Source organism: Sycon ciliatum, chromosome 10, assembly GCF_964019385.1.
Source record: "Sycon ciliatum chromosome 10, ocSycCili1.1, whole genome shotgun sequence".
Taxonomy (NCBI): domain Eukaryota; kingdom Metazoa; phylum Porifera; class Calcarea; order Leucosolenida; family Sycettidae; genus Sycon; species Sycon ciliatum.
The window spans coordinates 8,917,555-8,935,458 of record NC_088652.1 but is presented as its reverse complement, the minus strand read 5'-3'; the positions used below and the strand labels follow the sequence as shown (position 1 = coordinate 8,935,458).

The window sequence follows — 17,904 nt, the reverse complement described above, 5'->3', positions numbered from 1 at the left end:
TGCATTGACCCTGCTAATTCTTCTCCCTGACCTTTTCAGTTCCAAGTCTTTTTGTGTACTACAGGCTGCTGGCATGGCACTTTAGCAATACATTTCCCATTCATTATGTCTCTGTGCTCTATTCCTCTTTCTCCTTAGCATACTCCCCCTATTTCTGCAGCTAGACAGAATCATGAGGTATCTGTTCAGCATTTTCCAAGGAAAGTTAGAACTTCTACCTGGCAAACATTAGGCTTTGGCTATGTAATATCAGCTGAGTGTTAATATCGGCGACAACTTGTTACGCCAGGTCCCGAGCTGACCAAAAACTACACTCACATGATGAAGAAGACTGTGTTCTGAAACGAATAATAATTATGTATAAGTCTACAACAAAGGAAGCAACAACTTATTACAAGTAGGAATTGATTACATGCATGGGTACTTGATTCTTGATTTCATTGCAAGTACTCAGCAAGAGATGGAGGTTGAAGCTGGAAATGCGATGCAGTCGTGTTGCCGTAAAACAAGCGTGGCAATTGGTGAATATGGCTGCAATGCGAGGTCATAGAGAATGGCAAAAATTGGTCGCAAATACAGTTGGGGAAATTGAGGTCAATGCATGCGTGCCTGACTACAGTTGATTATTACAATGTGATGTTCATCCGCCGTCAGTAGAGGACTCAAGTTGCCAAAGGCTAAGTACAAAGTACACAAATGAAAGGACGAACGGGAGCAGTTTCATCACTCCACGTTTCAAGAATAGAATGGAGCACCATACAATTATCTTACAATTATGTACGTGCAACAACAGTTTCCTCGTGAACAAGAACGCGAAAACTGAGAAAAGGACAAACTTCAGGCTCTTCAATATCATGTAATTCTTAAACGTTTTCCTCTAATGTTAAGTCTTAAGTCGAAGAGCGAGGTGATTGCAACAGCGCAAGGAAAATAGAACAGTGTTTGTAGAAGGTATTCAACAAGTAGAAAAGGACACTCCAGTGTATGGTGTAAGTAAAGATTCGTGTGGCACGTCTTCAGCAATATCTACGTGCGCTTAGTAAGCAACATACGTGTACACACCGTCGTCACAGTTGCTTTGCTCCGGCTCTGCCGCTCTGTTCCCGTACAGCTCACTCTCCGTCATGGCTACTGGCGTTTCAGTAATGCTACTACGCACACCATCATGGCAGAGCTGTGATCCATCCTTTCTTCCATACGTCTTTGATCTGCTGCGTAGGTAGAGCTTGATAACCAAACCCGCTGTGAGGAAGCCAGTTGCAAACGACCCAATCGCAACGCCAATCACCACCCCCGATGAACTACCATTGCTCACCACCCCTACGAGAGGCACAAAATTGGGAGAAAAAGAGCTCCGCCTCATTACATTAACACAATTGTTGTGGAAATGACAGCTCTGACATTACAGTAAAGAGGAAAAATTGTTCTGTGGACACTGTAAGAATTTACATGTAAGTTTTTAAAGTCTGCGTATGTTTCCTGCACAATTTGTCCTCTCTTTTTCAACACAGTTTAAAACAGTCCATTCCGACTTTCATCGTTTTTCCGTATCCGACTAGCTCTGGACCAGGCTCTGGACCAGGCCTGTGGAAGTGTTTTAAATATTAGCAAATCCCACTACGTAAGATAGAGCAGATTGTAGGTTAGTGTATGTGTACAGATGTGCAGTTAAACATATTCATCCGATCATTCATTCGATAAATTTGATTGATCTTCCTCATGGAAATACATGTAAATTGCTAACCAGGGATGTGTTATTGATCGACGGTAGGAAGAAACGTTTGGCCCGAACGTAATCAGTACAGTCCATCCTCCCAACGACACACATGCGCTTTTCGACCGAATAAATTCACCGCACCAACACTAGGACAACGCTGATTTAGTACAGGGAGACTACATATCATTTCGGTAGCATTTAGTTATCTGACTGACTTCATATTTCCGCCTTACACTAACTAGCAGCAGGCTTAAAAATGCTCGACAAATTGGCAGATTCGGCTCGAAAAGCAGTGCAATTGACAGCAACATACAAACCTGATGGCGAGCAATTCCTCGAAATTTGCTAGTACTCTTCATCCACATACCAAACATGCATGAAACATACCAGAAAATGTACCAAATTCTGTCGCTTTTTCCGCCGGCAATATCCACCAACGGTTACTTCATAGTGTTTACTGAGAGAAGCCCTGCGTCGTGTACACATATGAACTCAACGGTACGATGATTACCCAGTGGTTTGAGAGAGTTGCAATATGAGAAAATGGACTGCACCTACCATGGTCATAGATTACAGAGAAACTACGTTGTAAACCTTGCAGGCCCTGCCATTATTAGATCAAGCTATATACATGCTATACATGTACCAGTGCCCTTATAATTTATAGGCATGGTTGTATTTGAAGAAACTCCTCCACTATTTCCATTGAACCTTCCACGTACGTATTGCCTCTTTTGGCGGATTCCCACCCACCGGTGAGGATATTGGTAAGGTCCTGACGCCGTCCGATGAAGTGGAAAATGCTGGTAGCCCTTGGGACGTGAAGGTAAACCTTTTCTCTGTTGGTGGTTTGGAGAGCATTCTACCGGTAGTGTACTGTGGACTGGACGTTTTCGATGGCGACTTGGAAAGAGATATTGTACTTGGCAAGAGGGGTTTTCCAGATGAGGCTACCAGAGAGCCTTGCGTTGGAACTGTACTTGATGCGGTGTCTAAGAGATTGAACATTACAAAAGAACAAACATACACTGGATACATCGATATGAGTACCTGTCCAAGGCTCAATCACCACCCTAAAGTGAAGGAAAATTTTTATTTCTGTTTTTGTTTCCTATATATCGATTTTTCTTCTAGACTGCTGTGGATGACGTCAGAATGCATGACCTTATCACTTGAATAATTGGAAAAGCTGCCGCTTTGTTCCAAAAATATCAACATTCCCCACTTATGCAAAAGGGTGTTTATTTCCGAGGAAAGGCAACTGCAGGGCACTCACCAAATTCTGTTGCTCTCGTGCTTGCGGATGAAGAGAACGCTGAAGACGGTAATCCACTATCCGTGATAATACTTGGTGCTACGATAAACGGCCTTGACATAACTGGGACCGGCTGGATGGTCGTGGTGTGCAGTCTTGGGGTTCGTGTCGGCTTACTGAGGTCAAGTATGGGATTCCTTAGGACGGCATATACAGACGTGTGCGAAGGTACCCTTCTTATCCACACATTTTGAAGTGTAACTGAAGACATAGGGGGGGGGGGGGAAGAACACAGAAATATACACAAATTATCGCCGAATTTTCTTAATCTGGTAACCTACTTTGTTTGTAAAATGGCAATAAATAAGATAAATTGTGCACTCATAACAACAGCAAAAATGAAGAAAGTCAAGTTCCATAACGTTTTCTTGTGACTGTCATCAGTGGAACGCCGTCACATAAAAATGTAATAACTAAAACACACACTTATATACATGTAGCTAATATGGTTTCAGGTAGAAATACAGCAGCTAACAAGTACAAAAAGCGAAGTTAGCACCTTTGCAATGTGTGAATATAGTGTATGTGAGAAAGGTAGTGGCAGATGAATGTGATACTGTGTGAATGAATGTAATGGTGCGTGTGTATTATTTGAAGAGTGTGAGTGATACAACGTTTTCTTTCTGTTTACATAGCACAGGGTCACGAGTACGAATGTACACAGCTTTCAACACCTGCAATTGCTTGAAGAAACGTGCGCAACGAATAACACTAAACCAGGAATCGTCAAACACCTTACGACATTCTGGACTGGACACCAAATGCTTGTACACTGCAGACTTCCTCTTGTCAACATCAAACTCCTCCTCATCACTACTCTCATCCTCCACCTCCATTCCAACCTCCATTCCAACCTACCTTTCTCACATACACTATATTCACACATTGCAAAGGTGCTAACTTCGCTTTTTGTACTTGTTAGCTGCTGTATTTCTACCTGAAACCATATTAGCTACATGTATATAAGTGTGTGTTTTAGTTATTACATTTTTATGTGACGGCGTTCCACTGATGACAGTCACAAGAAAACGTTATGGAACTTGACTTTCTTCATTTTTGCTGTTGTTATGAGTGCACAATTTATCTTATTTATTGCCATTTTACGACTATTGTCTCCTCGTCGATTGTTTAACTACTTTGATTGATTGATTTTTATTTCGCGGATCCTCCAGAGGCAAATAGATGCCTATCGAAGGGAGTTTCCTAAGTAAGTATGGAAAATGAGAAAGTATGTTCGTAAGGGAGAAGAGGAAGAAGATACATAAATACAAAAGAAGTATATTCAGTACTTCGGGTAGTACATTGCATACTAATCATAGTGAGAATTAGAAAAGCAGCATTGCGGACTACTATAACTGACATATACACAAACTATTGAAACTATCATAGATGTGGTTAGCCTAGACGCAAAAGTCAGGAACACCTTTCAAAGAAAACATAGATTGCGAATGATACCGACGAACAGTAATACTAAATTTCGCTGTTGTAGAGAGTGAACGAATATCTTCAGGAAGTTTATTCCAGGCCACACTCAAAGAAAAAAGGGTTGATTTACGAAAGTACGTGCCAGCTTTACGAAGAATTATGGATGAAGGGTGACGACTGCTTTGGGAAGAGGGTAGCTGGAAGTGAGACAAACAAGGAGGAATATTGGGAGAAAACATGGTGGAAATAGACAAGGCCAAGAATCTGCCGTCGCCATGCTAAAGATTCGCAAGAGGACAGAACATTGAGGTCTTCTTTGGAAGTCGTCCAGTCAGGCCGACGCTTGACTTTACTATTTAAGTATGCTCTAGCAGCAGTAGCCTGCAGTTTATCAAGGGTTGTGGACATGGTGGCTGAAACGGAAAACATCCAAACGGGAACACCATATTGAAGGAGGGGACGAACATAACATTTATACAAAAGATTCACAGCAGGAAAAGGAAGGAAGTTGGACATATGGTTTAAAAGAAAAACCCGACCTCGAAATTTGCTTGTAATGTGTTGAATATGGGGGACAGATTGAGTGAAGGAGTGAGGATGATGCCCAGATGGCGGTGGGAAGAGGGCTGGGTCAGTGACGTACCGGCCATGGTGATGGTCCTGGGATCAGGTGGGTTTGATTTAGGTTTGCAAAAGGGAACATGGACACATTTGTTAGCATTGAAAACTGCTTCAGCTTTATGGGACCGGTTCACACATCTATCAAGGTCTAGTTTCAGGGAGGCAGTGTGCGCGGCGGGTACGACAGTAGGCGGAGAAACGCAGACCATGTTGGAATCATCCGCAAACAGGGTCAGATCGCTGGATTGGGGAATGCTGAGAAGGGAGTTGATAGAAAGGTTGACCAATAGAGGGCCTAGGTGGAAGCCTTGTGGCACACCAGCGGTGAGCGACATATTGGTTGATAATTCAGTGCCGACCCGCACAGACATCGATCGGCCTTCCAGGAAGTCCATCAGCCACGCGAATGAGTCAGGTGCACACCAACCGGACAGACATGAGGCTGGGAGGCGATGGCTGGTACGATCAAATGCCTTCGAGAAATCGAGAAAGACGGCATCACACTGGGCCCGGTTATCAAATGCAGAGCTGACAGTTGATGTGACATACACAAGTTGGTCAACCGTGCTTCGGTGGTGGCGAAACCCGAACTGTTTCGGCGACAGGAGTTTGTGTTTCGCTACAAACGCGTACACCTGGCGGCTGATTAACGCTTCGTAGAATTTTGCCACGCCATTCAGCAGAGATATCGGCCGGTAGTTAGCAGGGTCATTGCGACTTCCCTTTCCACTCAAGGGGTTGGGATCGGTAAGTGGTGCAGCGGTTAAAGAGAGCAGTGAGTGATTGGGCGAGCACTTCTGCTGTCTCTCGTAGGATCATGTTAGGAAGACTGCCAGCTGTAGACTTTCGCACACTTAGGGTCGACAGTGCCTTGAATACTTCTACGATAGACAAAGGGCGGATGGCAAATGTTTCCGAAGAAGAAGGCATGGCGAGATCACGATAATCTGCATCCGACGACGGCGTAGCTTGACTGTTCTTGGCGAACTGGTAACAGAAGATATTCGCTTTCTCAGGGTCGGTAACCGCTAAGGTATCAACTCCTTGGATATCAGGTATAGGGGGTGTGAGGACAATTGATGTCGCACATTTTCTTGACTCTCTTCTACCAGTCATAAGATCCTCGATCTGCATGAAGGCTGTCTGACATCTGGTCGTAGAAGTGACGTTTAGCTTTACGGATGGCAGCGACGAGGCAGTTCCTTGAAATGCGATAAGCAGCCTTGCACTCAGGGGTATTAACGCGTTTTGCTGCAGCAAATAGTCGATCTCGACGTTGACGGAGGCGATGGTGCACAGAGGTGAACCAAGGCTTTCCATAACGATTTGTTCGCTTTCTAACCTTCGGAACAAAAGATGATATGGTTGTGTCAACTAGTGTTCGCCAGGAGACCCATGCTTCATCTGTACTACCGGCTTCTTGTACAGCAGCGAGAAGAGGGAGGCTCCAAAGGTGGTTATTAAGTGCGGGCCAGTCTGTGGCTGCATAGTTGTTCACGAGCAAATCAGAGTGCACTGGTTGCTGGGAACGAGTCTGTATTGCGAAATCAAATACCACAGGACAGTGATCAGAGGCAGGAGAAGTGTGGTGAGGTTGTGGATGAGGAATGGTTGGTTACAGAGAACAAGGTCCAGGAGAGAAGAGCTCTGACCTGCGGCGGAGAAACGTGTTGGTTGGTCGCGTACAAGTTGTGTAAATCCAGTATCATCCAGCAGTTCGACAAGGCATCTTCCAGCAGCAGTGTTCGGATCCTGCCTATACCATTCATTGTGCCGGGCATTAAAGTCACCGAGGATGATAATGGAAGCAGTAGTGTCCGTAATGGAAGAGATGGACTCACGCAAGCCAGAGAGGAAGGTTGAATGATCCTGCCTTGGTGGCCGATAACAGCAGAAAATATAGACATCTTTGTGGCCATTTTTAAGTTGAATGCATAGGATTTCAAGGTTGGTGTTGGCAGGCTCAAGGTCTGCTCGTCTGACGTAGGCGAGTCCTGGTCGGAGTAAGAAAGCAACACCACCGCCACGCAGAGCGACATGAGATGGGCGGTCTCTTCGTACTATGTCAAAAGCGGCAGTTGGCAATAATACAGAGTTAGGAATTTTCTGAGTTAGCCAGATTTCGGTGATGCCTAATATGTCCATGTCTGAAGTACCAAATATGTTATTAATTTCATCGGCCTTTGAGTACCAGCTGCGAGCATTGGTTGTGGCTAGCCGCATAATATGATGGGGATGTTTGTTTGGTATGAAGGCTGAGGTATCGTATGGTGATGGGAGAGTGAAGGTAGGTGCATCTGGGTTCAGTTGCCCTGACACACTGTTAGATGATGGTGTCGATGTGGTCCTAGTGGGAAAAAAGATGGGTGCGTGTGGATTCAACATCACAGTTTATGATTGCTTGGGGAGGGGTGGGTTCTTGAACTTCCATTCTCGTGCTGTTAGGGCCCGGTCACACATGCAATGGGATTCGCTTCGGCGACGAGGTTCGGCGGCAGCGAGCCTGGTGTCCAATGGTGTCGCTCCAGCGAAACCACGTGTGTGTGGTCACACATACAAACAGGGCACAACTCCTACAGTTGCGCTCGGTGAAATCCGGCCTGAAGTGCAAAGCCGGCGCCGCGAAGCCAGCTCCCATTACATCACAAGCGATTTGTGTGTACGAACTCAACTGTACGCACCTCGTGTAAAAGTTCGGAGGGCACGTGTAAAAAAGTAAAAACATTTCGAAATGTCTTTCCTGTTTCATTCACCTCACGAAGTACAGCTCAAGATCAAGAAGAGATAGAGAAGAAGGACATGGCCATTCCCAATGTGTGGGCTCCTCTCAAGAAGAGAATAATTCCACATCGCTGCGAGAATGCTGACCAGCTGGTGCATGCACTACACCTGGAGTGGGACTCGTTGGCTCCTGACACGGTTTCCCCGCCATACGTGGAGTCAATGCCACGTCGTGTTGAAGCCCTAATCGAGGCAGACGGTGGCCACACAAAATATTGAAGCCCTGCTGCTCTGTGTATGAAATAAACTGCTCCGAAACGATCTCCGTCTTCTTTACTTGTGCTGAACAGTGAACTGAAATGAATGTTACACTTGTCTTTGTTTGGCGCGGTTTTTTACACTTTGGTACAGTTCATACGGTACACGTGCACACTAGCACTTGTACAACTTTGAGGGCGTCAAGGGCCGCATCAGTACTGGGCGTCAGTTATGCACTTTGGGCCGGATTTCACCGAGCGCAACTGTACTTTGGCGGAAAATGAGACTGTGGTGCATACGGTACGGAGAATAGACGAGGTCAATGACTATCTTGCACGCATTTTTGTTGCATGGACATCATACGCATACAAATTTCTCGTAGCAAGTCCATATACAGTAGACCGTGGTATTTTCCGCTGAAGCGAATCCGCAGAAGCGACAGTCTCGCTTCGAAAATTTTGGAGGAAGCGGATTGGAGTTTCCGCTGAAGCGGAAGTTCCGCTTTTCGCCGTTGCCATGCCATTTTTCGCTCCTGCGACCTCGCTTCAGCGTATACGCTACTTTCGAGTGCATGTGTGACCGGGCCCTTACATGCTCGGGCCAGAAATCGTTTTCCAGAACATTTCTTTCGTCATGCTCAGCAACTGTCAGATGTGCGTACAACGTGTGCCGTACACTGTTCTGAAGGGGATTAGTTTACAGCCAGTAACTTCCACATTCTTCTTTCTACAGTACGCAACAAGATCATCAGCACTGCAGTTGATATTGATGCCCCCGACGAATACAACTCTGCGTGTTATTTTCTTACCTCCACGCAGATCTGCGGGCTTCCTGTGGCGGTTGGCGGCTTCACGTACGATTGACCAGTCGTACTTGGTGCTGACAGGCTTGTCAGTAGTACGACTGGCGTTGCTTGTTCGGGGTGTAGAGAGGGTACGACTAGCGTACGTCTCGCCCAGAGCTGCGGATTCAAGCCCTGTTGGTGCAGATGCGGGCACTGGTACACCCGTGGCGGGAATGTTTGTAGCTGCACGGTACGAGTACTCATCCTGGTGGCTGTCGAGGGCGCGATTAGAGACATCGATGGGTTGGTGGTGTTGTGTCAGGGCGCGAAGCTCCTTCCTGAGCTATGCAATGGCGGCATCTTTTCCTTTCTCGTTTTCGAGAGAGATTTTTCGTAGGTCGGAAACTTCTGCTACCAGGTTTCGGACCGTCTCCATCAGGTCAACCATCATCTTCGTTAGCGCAGTAGCATCAGTACTGGTACATTCACATCCTCCTGCCTGCTCTGTGACCCTGTGTGTGTCGATCTGATCGTCCAGTGGTTGCAACTTTCCCCTCAGGGCGGCTTCCAATTGCACCCGGCTCAGGCCGGCCCATTTGACGTTATTGGCCTTTGCCAGTGACTCCAAGCCTTCACTATCCAAAATTCCTAAGTCAATGGACGCCATGCTCCCGGTTGGGGGAGCAAGACGTCAGACGTAAAAAAACTCGCAACCACACTCGTCAACTCTTGACAACTACATGGAGACAATAATTTCATTAGTGTCTTAAAAAATAGGAATGACGCAGGCACCATCCAGTTCAAATGCGGTGCTTTGAATGTTGAAAGATGAAATATGCCTTACTCGGACCCTTGAAGGATGGTGGCGTTCTTACGAATACGAAAAACTCGGCTTCTAGCCGAGTCTGACGCGGACCGAGAAACTTCTATTATACATCTCGCAGCTTGCAGTCACATTCACAGTCCCTATATTGAATTGCAGAACAGCGTACATGCGATATACTGTACTAAAACATGTGATATTGATAAAATTAATATTACCATTCAACAAATCAGGTATGCCAGCATAACAGTAGGGAACATGTGGTACCTAGAGGAGGACATTATACTTCTATATTAGAGAATCCACTCTTCTAAAGAGAGAGATGGAGAGAGAGAGCCAGAGATAGATCGACTGGGGGCACTAATGGCGCGAATAAGGCCTGCTACATGTGGTCACACAGAAGAGAGACCCACTACAGCTCGATTTGTGAACTAGCGCCCTATGTCTGCATAAGGCAGTATGATTATGGGTTGTGTAACATTTGCCACTAGGTGAAGATAAGCGAAAGAAGGGAATGTATTTGACTGGTGTGCTACCACATCAGCGAAACCCATTTCACCGCGGTGGACACCAGCGCCCGTCTTATGGGAATTCGCCACTTTGCCCAGGACTCAATTCGGCATGACCCGAATCGGAATTGACCATGTACTTGACGGTATTAAATTGTCCCCTTCACGAATGGAACAGCACAAACCGCACGATGGACCAGTCACAATAAACGAGATTGTAAACAAACAAGAGGCTACACACCCTGATATACTCCACTGTATATGTATTAAGTGCTATATACTTGTGACTTGACTGAGTCACGACTGGAATGGATCAGCCGAGATTGCAAACAAACAAGAGGCTACAAGCCTTCATTGACTTCGCTGCATATGTACGTAGCGCTGCATGCGTGTTACTAGTACTTGACTGAGTCCCGACTGGATGGGCTGAAAATGGAGCTTGCCTAGTGGAAGGTCTGCTGCATGAACATGTAGCGGGGTGCGGATAGCAGTTGAGTCAAGTCAAGTCTGCAAGCGCGAGTTTCCACATTGAGAGCAACACCCATTCTTTGAAATATCGTCTTTGTTGATGCCTCAAATCGAGACTGCATACAAGTAATAATAATTATTAAACGTACCATGTTGTGTTGGGATTCCAGCGGCTTTAGTTGACTTCGGAGAAGACGTTCCTCCGTTCCTGCTCCCCGAATCGGCTATTCCTATAAACGCGATCGTGAATACCCAAACGGTGATATTCATTTCCATATTGGACTGACTCAGTTCTTCAGTGGCCCGCTTCGACTTGAACGATGCAATAAATGGGTTTCTAGGAAGTGATCGTCCTGCTCACACCACACAAATCTCATCGGGGCATGCGTGGACATTAGAATGTCCCAGACGGATCTAAGAAACAGGATGACTCTTAGCCTTGACTACAAATAAAAACAGAGTTTTCAGCATCCCCGGGATCGCCACCACGCTCTTGGATCAAGGCGGAGATGCAGCTCCTAAAGTAGTGAGAGGTGAGTAGATCAGACCCACCACAAAGTTGACAAAGACCGAAAATCCCATTCACTGCATCCATGTGGCCTCAACTAACCTTCCTAAAATCTGAAATGATACCAGTGTTCAAAACAGAACAGCGATGAGGTTAAATGTACATTATTTTATAATTATTATTATTGCAAATAAGGCTGAGTAATTACACAATGTATAAAACCAGCAGTTGCCAGATGGAAGGAAGAATGAGGAATGAGCGGGAATGAGGTGCTTACACGCATGCACCTGTACATACTAAATATGCATACTAGTACATAGTCATGTACACCAAAACACAGCCAAAGAAAAGAGAATGAGGGGCTGGTCATCTTGCAGCCAGTGGTACCTAAATGGGTGGATGTTTGCCACGAGTTATTGACCGGATAAAGACGTAATCCTGCCATCATTGTTATCGTAAAGGGTACATCTGTTAAGCAGACACGATTCAAGAACAGTATGAATGTTTAGTTGGCAGGGTTAGCTGACAATCCGCTTTCAGGGGCAGTATCGGCTTCTAGTAGGTGGCGCTCAACAGAGAATTTTTGGTTCGGATACAGAATGATGACCACCTCGATCAAGTCATCCGTTTCGTCATTTCACTACTTAGGCAGTAATGGGCATCTTTGAAATGAAAACATAAAAATATTTCCCATCATAAAATGGAAATTATTTACTGAGAGCATGTCTGAGTTAACGTGATAAAATTGGCTAGTATATCTCTCTGGTTTCTCACTAATTATGTAGGCAGGTTTCCTTTGGCTATACCAACACTTTGCAAAATGCTGGGAACTCTTCTAGCAGGTGTACACCTCACTATAGGCCCAAAACACGACCGAGGTTTGAGACGTCTACAACGGGACCCAACTACTACCATGGTCAGATTATTATTATGACTTCAACCCACCCTGGGCCAAACTCACCGTGACAAGGCAGAATCATGTCGGATTTGATCGATTGGATAAAGTATCAAAAGCAAAACCAAAATCCCGGAGGCCAGGTTGATCGGTAAAATGGATGCAATTGCACGACATACAAAACAGTAACCGAAATTCTGTTTGAAACCCCCAATATCACTATGCACTGGGTTATTTGAAATACAATAGGAACCACATAGATCCCTGATCTACGACTAAATCGTAGAAAGATGTAACACGGAGTCCTGTGGAGTCCGGCGTCACGCGCAATTGCTAATGCCCTGAATGGATGCAGCCATACTCGTAGAAAATGCTACAGTAGGTTGAGCCACACCCGTGGGATTATCAAGCACGCCACCTCTTTTTGAGATTATGCGTGCTGTGCTTCGGTAGCTTGCCAGGCGCGTTTCGAATCCAGGCATCATTAACGTAATGGCAGTGCCGCCAAGCTCCTCGGGGAATTGGCACACTATTTTCATGTTATTTACATACAGAGTAAAACGTGTCCATTATCCTGAAGGTAATTCATGCTGGCAGCGCGGAATTACCGGCTTTTGTTTACAGGAACCTCTTAATTCTTCTGTTGAGAATCGCACCAGTGTGTTTCACCTGACGCACACAGAATGTCAATGGAACGGAAACACAAGGTGCATTACGTAACTAGTCCTTAATATGCTTTTCGTCCTCTGCTGACCTCCTAAAATACAGTGGAACTCCGATAAAATGTCCAAGGCTCAAAAACCTTTTTTTAGTTAGGTTTTGCGATTATATCATCATCTGCCTGTTTGGATGAAATGACATCACGCGCATTGCTTTTCTGCAGCGTCATGTGACAAAAGCATATTTTATGATGTCACTGCAAGAACCGCTAACCACAGTGAAAAGGGTCCACCGTAACAGAACAAGGGGTTTAACTTTGTAAGACACACTATAAAAGCATTAAAGTAGCATATCTAGCTAGGTAATGGTTTCCTGTGAAGCCTTTGTGTTCAATCTTACATTGCAATTGAGTGTTGTGTTATATTTCTGAATTTGGGTTGCATTCTTGCTTTGTCTCTTACTTCATGGTTTCACGCGATTGGCCCAATTGGGGTTGTGAATAAACCCGCTCTCAAATAGGAAAACTAGCATCATGTAGTTCAAGATTGACATTTCACGGAAAGGAGTGAGTATACGAGGTACTCCGGTAGATAAATAACAAATGAAACGTAATAACACGTGCCATACAGGCCAAGAACACATTTGAAATGGAACGAAAGCTGAAGCTATCCTTACAAGGTATTACAGGTTTTGAAAGTATAGAATGACAGTAGGTTGATGACGTGGGACAGGAAAAGTCTGATGTAAAACGCCACTCACAGTAAGCAATTCATACATATTGAAAATGGCCTGCACGGATATCCCCAGTATAGATTCGAGTGCAACAAAAAAATATAAAAAATACTTCCAATGCTACTGGACAAAGTTTTGCTGTTACATAGACGCGAAAAACGTACGATCTACAAAACTATCAGGTACCTCCCTTAGGAACGCACATGATTTAAAGAACTTACTTCAATACAACTAATGGCAATAAAAAGAGCAGATCAGGGTAGAAGGATGGTGCTGTAAATTTGCTTCTACTCGCCACGAAAGCTGTTCGTTACAAATGGATTGACAACTATTGTGAAACCAAAGCAGGCGAATTGGCCATAGAAAAATGTGAAGACTGAGGTTGGTATTCTAAAATTGTTAGTGGACGATAACTTAGGTAAAGGAAAGGAGATTCTGTGTTATGCCATTATTGAGACTGATGCAAATTCAGAAGAATACAAAGAGAAAAAATGAACCTGGAAGGAAAATTGTATCGCATCAAAGTGCAAAGGTGACGTACATTCATTGGCGAGGGTTCACGTGGCGTACGTATGATCAACCGAAGCAAACACAACCAATTTATATGAACATAAATGTATCATTTCATCCAATTTCAGATAGAAGTGTCCGTATGTTTCATGCCCGTTCCTTGAGGTAAGCAGCATCACACATCTGTTAGCACTCTGATGACATCGAACACTGGGTATCTTTAACATCCTGCATAGGAGATAGTACGGGAATTGAAAGCGACGAGAGAAGACAAAGAGTAAATGGTGAGTGGAATGTTTAAACTGCCGTTATAGCTGACAATCTAGAGACGCAGGGTTACTATCGAAACTGAGCTCTATGGAGTAATGTACATTGCCATCACTAGAATGGCGTATCTACCAGTGTGCAAGAAAAAGGACTCAATACTAATGGTTTATTTCTGGACATTGTGTCTAAAGTTTAGCGCACCATCTGTAAACCCGTGTACATGTATTTGTTGTCCCATTCACCTCAGAAGAATTTGTTACCGTGATACAGTCGGATACCTGTACACTCACGTACCTTCAAGCCAGGTCTTGCAATAACAAGGCCCAGGCCAGCCAGGTGGTTGTAGTCATCTTCACTTGGTACAGCCTGTAATACAACGTAGATAACAATTTGAGCAGATGTCGTCATAGGCTGGGATTAAGGTCAAGACATGTTTAATGGTTAACGCCTTTGAACTGTTCCAGCTGTGGACTAGAAACCCACTGAGCGTAACAGTATTTACGCATTACAGAACAATTGATTTCATGTAGAGGACGAATTTGAAGCCATTGGAGAAATATTAATTATGTACTCGAAGCCTGGGGATGCAACAAAGGCGGGTGTGCAGAGTGCCCTCAATATACAGGAGACCGGAATTAGATACTTAAAGGACCACCCGACACTTACCAGCGGGTCTTTGCACGAAAAACTGGTGGTCTCGAAGCGTAAACACATGTATGGATTTTCATCTGGAACCACCGGAAAGTCGACGACTGTTCCTTCGGCTGATTGCAGCTCAATCCCAGATTCGTAGATACTCATCATGCTGCCCTTTGCGTTCTGTTGGAATTTGGATAGGGAAATTGAGAAATTCACATTGGGTGATGGTATGAATGTAGCATATCTACATACCGGTAACATCCGTTCGGTTGGTTGCAAAACAAATGTAGAAGTCTACGTCAAGAATTTTTTCTAATCTCCTTATGTTGTCTGATGATTGGTTCTGCCATGAAACTCTGAGTTACAACAAAAAACAGCCCTATTTACTTCCTTTTGTGTACCTCTTGTGCATCAAGAATGTTAGAATGTAGCAGCTGCCTACAATTCTGTGGCCTTTATCGCAAAGGCGGTTCTTCAGTTGTGAAAAATTGGCACTTGCACTGATCATGCAGCATTAGCTAGCTGAGTTAGCAGCCTGCAGAAATGAGCATTTCACCCATCTATTTCGGCCTTGTGAAGATCTGGCACGTACTGTTAAGCTCCAAACATGCAACTGAGCCTCATGTATTGCCCGGTAACATCCGTAGTTTGAGCACTCTAAGGGGTAATTGCTTGCAGTTCTGTTCAAGTTTACATGTAGTTGATAGTTACAGAGAATTCCACCTAGGCGAAATGATTATCCTGTGTAGTGCCGAACTGAGGATCATACAATCTAACTGTGGATCGGATTTTTGGAAATGGTGAATGGAACTCGGGGTGGAAACTGGACTGAATTTGAGCAGATTTTGTAGATTTCTATGCAGTTGGTTTGGAACGGTTTTTAGATAGGACATAACAAGAGTTAGAAGGGTAAGCAAAAGCGTTATTCTTGTCATGTGGCAGGGAGTGTGTAAGTCCTGGTCAATATGAGTTAAGAATACGTGCGGTGTTAAGCAAAATATATGCATGCGGTGTCCTTACATTCGCTGCGGTCTGATGGTCCCTGCCTAACCGATTCTCGGCCTTGCGGAGAAACAGAGAAAAGCAAAAGGAGAGGCACGGTGTATAGTTCAATCCTCCGAATATAATAAAGGATATTCTAACATTAAAAACTTCCCTTACTTCACAGTCTTATAGCTCCAACCGACTCCAAGTTTTACTTGACCATTCCAAGACTCAGAATCACTAGGCTACGGCCTGCATACTGATCTGGTGTCTAAAGCCTAGTTCACATTCGACGCAACGCCGACGGTACGGGACGTAAGGGCTTGTCGGGAGGGCTGGGGTGAGCTGTAAAATCCTGTACGATTCGTACGACACGACATGCAGCAGTCGTTGCGACGTTCACCGTCGAACGGCGCGAGTCATAAGGCACGGTCCGTGACGGGGTGACTTTTGGACCTAATTTCTCGTTTTTCGGGACTTCTTTTCAAAACATTTCTCCTTGAAAGAAGCGGAATCAAGTTCACAATACCAGTTTTTCGTGAAGACCAAAAAATTAGCCCTCAAAGTTGTGGCATTCAAATAATAGCCCCAGAAAATGATAGAATAGTTCGTCTGTCACGCTTCTGAACTATCCCTAAATACAATAAGTGACATGAGATCTTATGTTGCTAAAATTCAACTCAAATCGTGCTAGCCATTCTGTGAGTTATCATGGGAAGCGCAGTGTTCGAAATGCTAAAAATTTCCATGTACGAATCGGGAGCAGTCGGCGCACGACGCCGTCTCCTGTTAACACTCGAATTGCAGCCGTTTTGTACGCTTGCGCCCCCGTCTACGCCCGTCTACGGTATGAAAAGTTGGATCGATCCAACTCTTCTCGTCGCTTCCCGATCTGTACGGTAGTACGGTTGCGTTCCCGTTCCTGGTGTTCACATTGGACGCCGTCAGACCGTCCCGTCGCTTCCCGTCGATCCTTACGTCGCGTCCCGTCGCGCCCCGTCGAATGTGAACTAGGCTTAATCCTACGCACATTTACTTAACGAATCCGGTCAGTGCAAGCCACGTTTGGCGACGAGCAGCTCTAGACCTGCGAAGACTATTATGTGAACCGTCGCAGGACACACTGATGAATCTACTGATAGGGCTATATTTAGCAGCACTGTACAACAGTTTAAGATTACAATGTAATGGCAGACATCACAGCTCGTCCTACCTCTGCATCGGTTGCAGGTGTGCTGAAAGACTCTAAATAAACGTAAATACATACAGACAATAAATACACCAAAAACAGAACTGAGTACCCGCTGAATATTATCTATACCAATATCCTTTAAATCTAAATGACGGCAGATCTTACACTAAATTTCCTTATTATAATTATTCTATCCGTCTTACGAAAATTCAACAGAGACCAACACTACCTCCTCCACCATAATTATGCCACCAGTCTTGTTTGACCAATAAACGGAAGATAAACTACTATGGAATGCAAATCACATGATGCCCATGTCCATTGAAACTGAAAAGTACACAGGAAAGTTTCTATAATACTACTTCAAAGAGGTGGGGGCGGGGAGAGCCTTTACTGGAAGAACCCCACACTTACTGTTCAGGAAGTCGAGCTTCTTTTTTCTCCTCCTGCGGCGAATGACTAGAACGAGCCCGACAATAAGCAGCAAAGCAGCACCCACTGAAGATCCACCGATAATTAATGGCAGCTTGTGGCTCACCAGAAAGCGGACGACTGCATGCTGAGATTCGCTACTTTCCTCTTCGGACGGTGCTGAGCTGGTGGAGTTATCATTCCGCAGTTCATCAGTTGCAGCTGTAAAGTAAGACTGATTATTGTACGTGGCATATTCTTCGGGTGAGCTGAGAATGTCGTTGGTGCCCTGGGATGGTGTCAACTCGCTGTCAGTCAGGATCCCCGGCTCTATTAGATCTTCTGCGTCAAATTGATCGCTGGTCGTGGGGTCCGTTAGAGCTACATTGTCCGCCAGGGACGACATTGTTGTTGTGCTCACGTGCGCCATTCTCTTCGTCGCCGTGTACGTAATGTGGGACGGCG

The 17,904-nt window shown here is 44.9% G+C and overlaps 2 protein-coding genes across 2 annotated transcripts; both read right to left on the bottom strand.

Annotated features, from left to right (window-relative positions):
• Nucleotides 1-326: 326 nt before the first annotated feature.
• Nucleotides 327-11,116, bottom strand: LOC135826101 (uncharacterized). Its single transcript, XM_065338738.1, has 4 exons — nt 10,791-11,116; nt 2,994-3,233; nt 2,440-2,709; nt 327-1,320 (listed from the first exon to the last, which is right to left on the bottom strand). The coding sequence occupies exons 1-4, from the start codon at nt 10,915-10,917 to the stop codon at nt 1,037-1,039; spliced, it is 921 nt and encodes a 306-aa protein (XP_065194810.1). The 5' UTR covers nt 10,918-11,116; the 3' UTR covers nt 327-1,036.
• A 2,146-nt stretch (nt 11,117-13,262) lies between these two features.
• LOC135826193 (uncharacterized) lies at nt 13,263-17,898 on the bottom strand. Its single transcript, XM_065338825.1, has 6 exons — nt 17,443-17,898; nt 17,050-17,081; nt 15,873-15,914; nt 14,880-15,032; nt 14,508-14,579; nt 13,263-14,174 (listed from the first exon to the last, which is right to left on the bottom strand). Exons 1-6 carry the CDS (start codon nt 17,867-17,869, stop codon nt 14,133-14,135), a joined length of 768 nt encoding a protein of 255 aa, XP_065194897.1. The 5' UTR covers nt 17,870-17,898; the 3' UTR covers nt 13,263-14,132.
• Nucleotides 17,899-17,904: the final 6 nt, after the last annotated feature.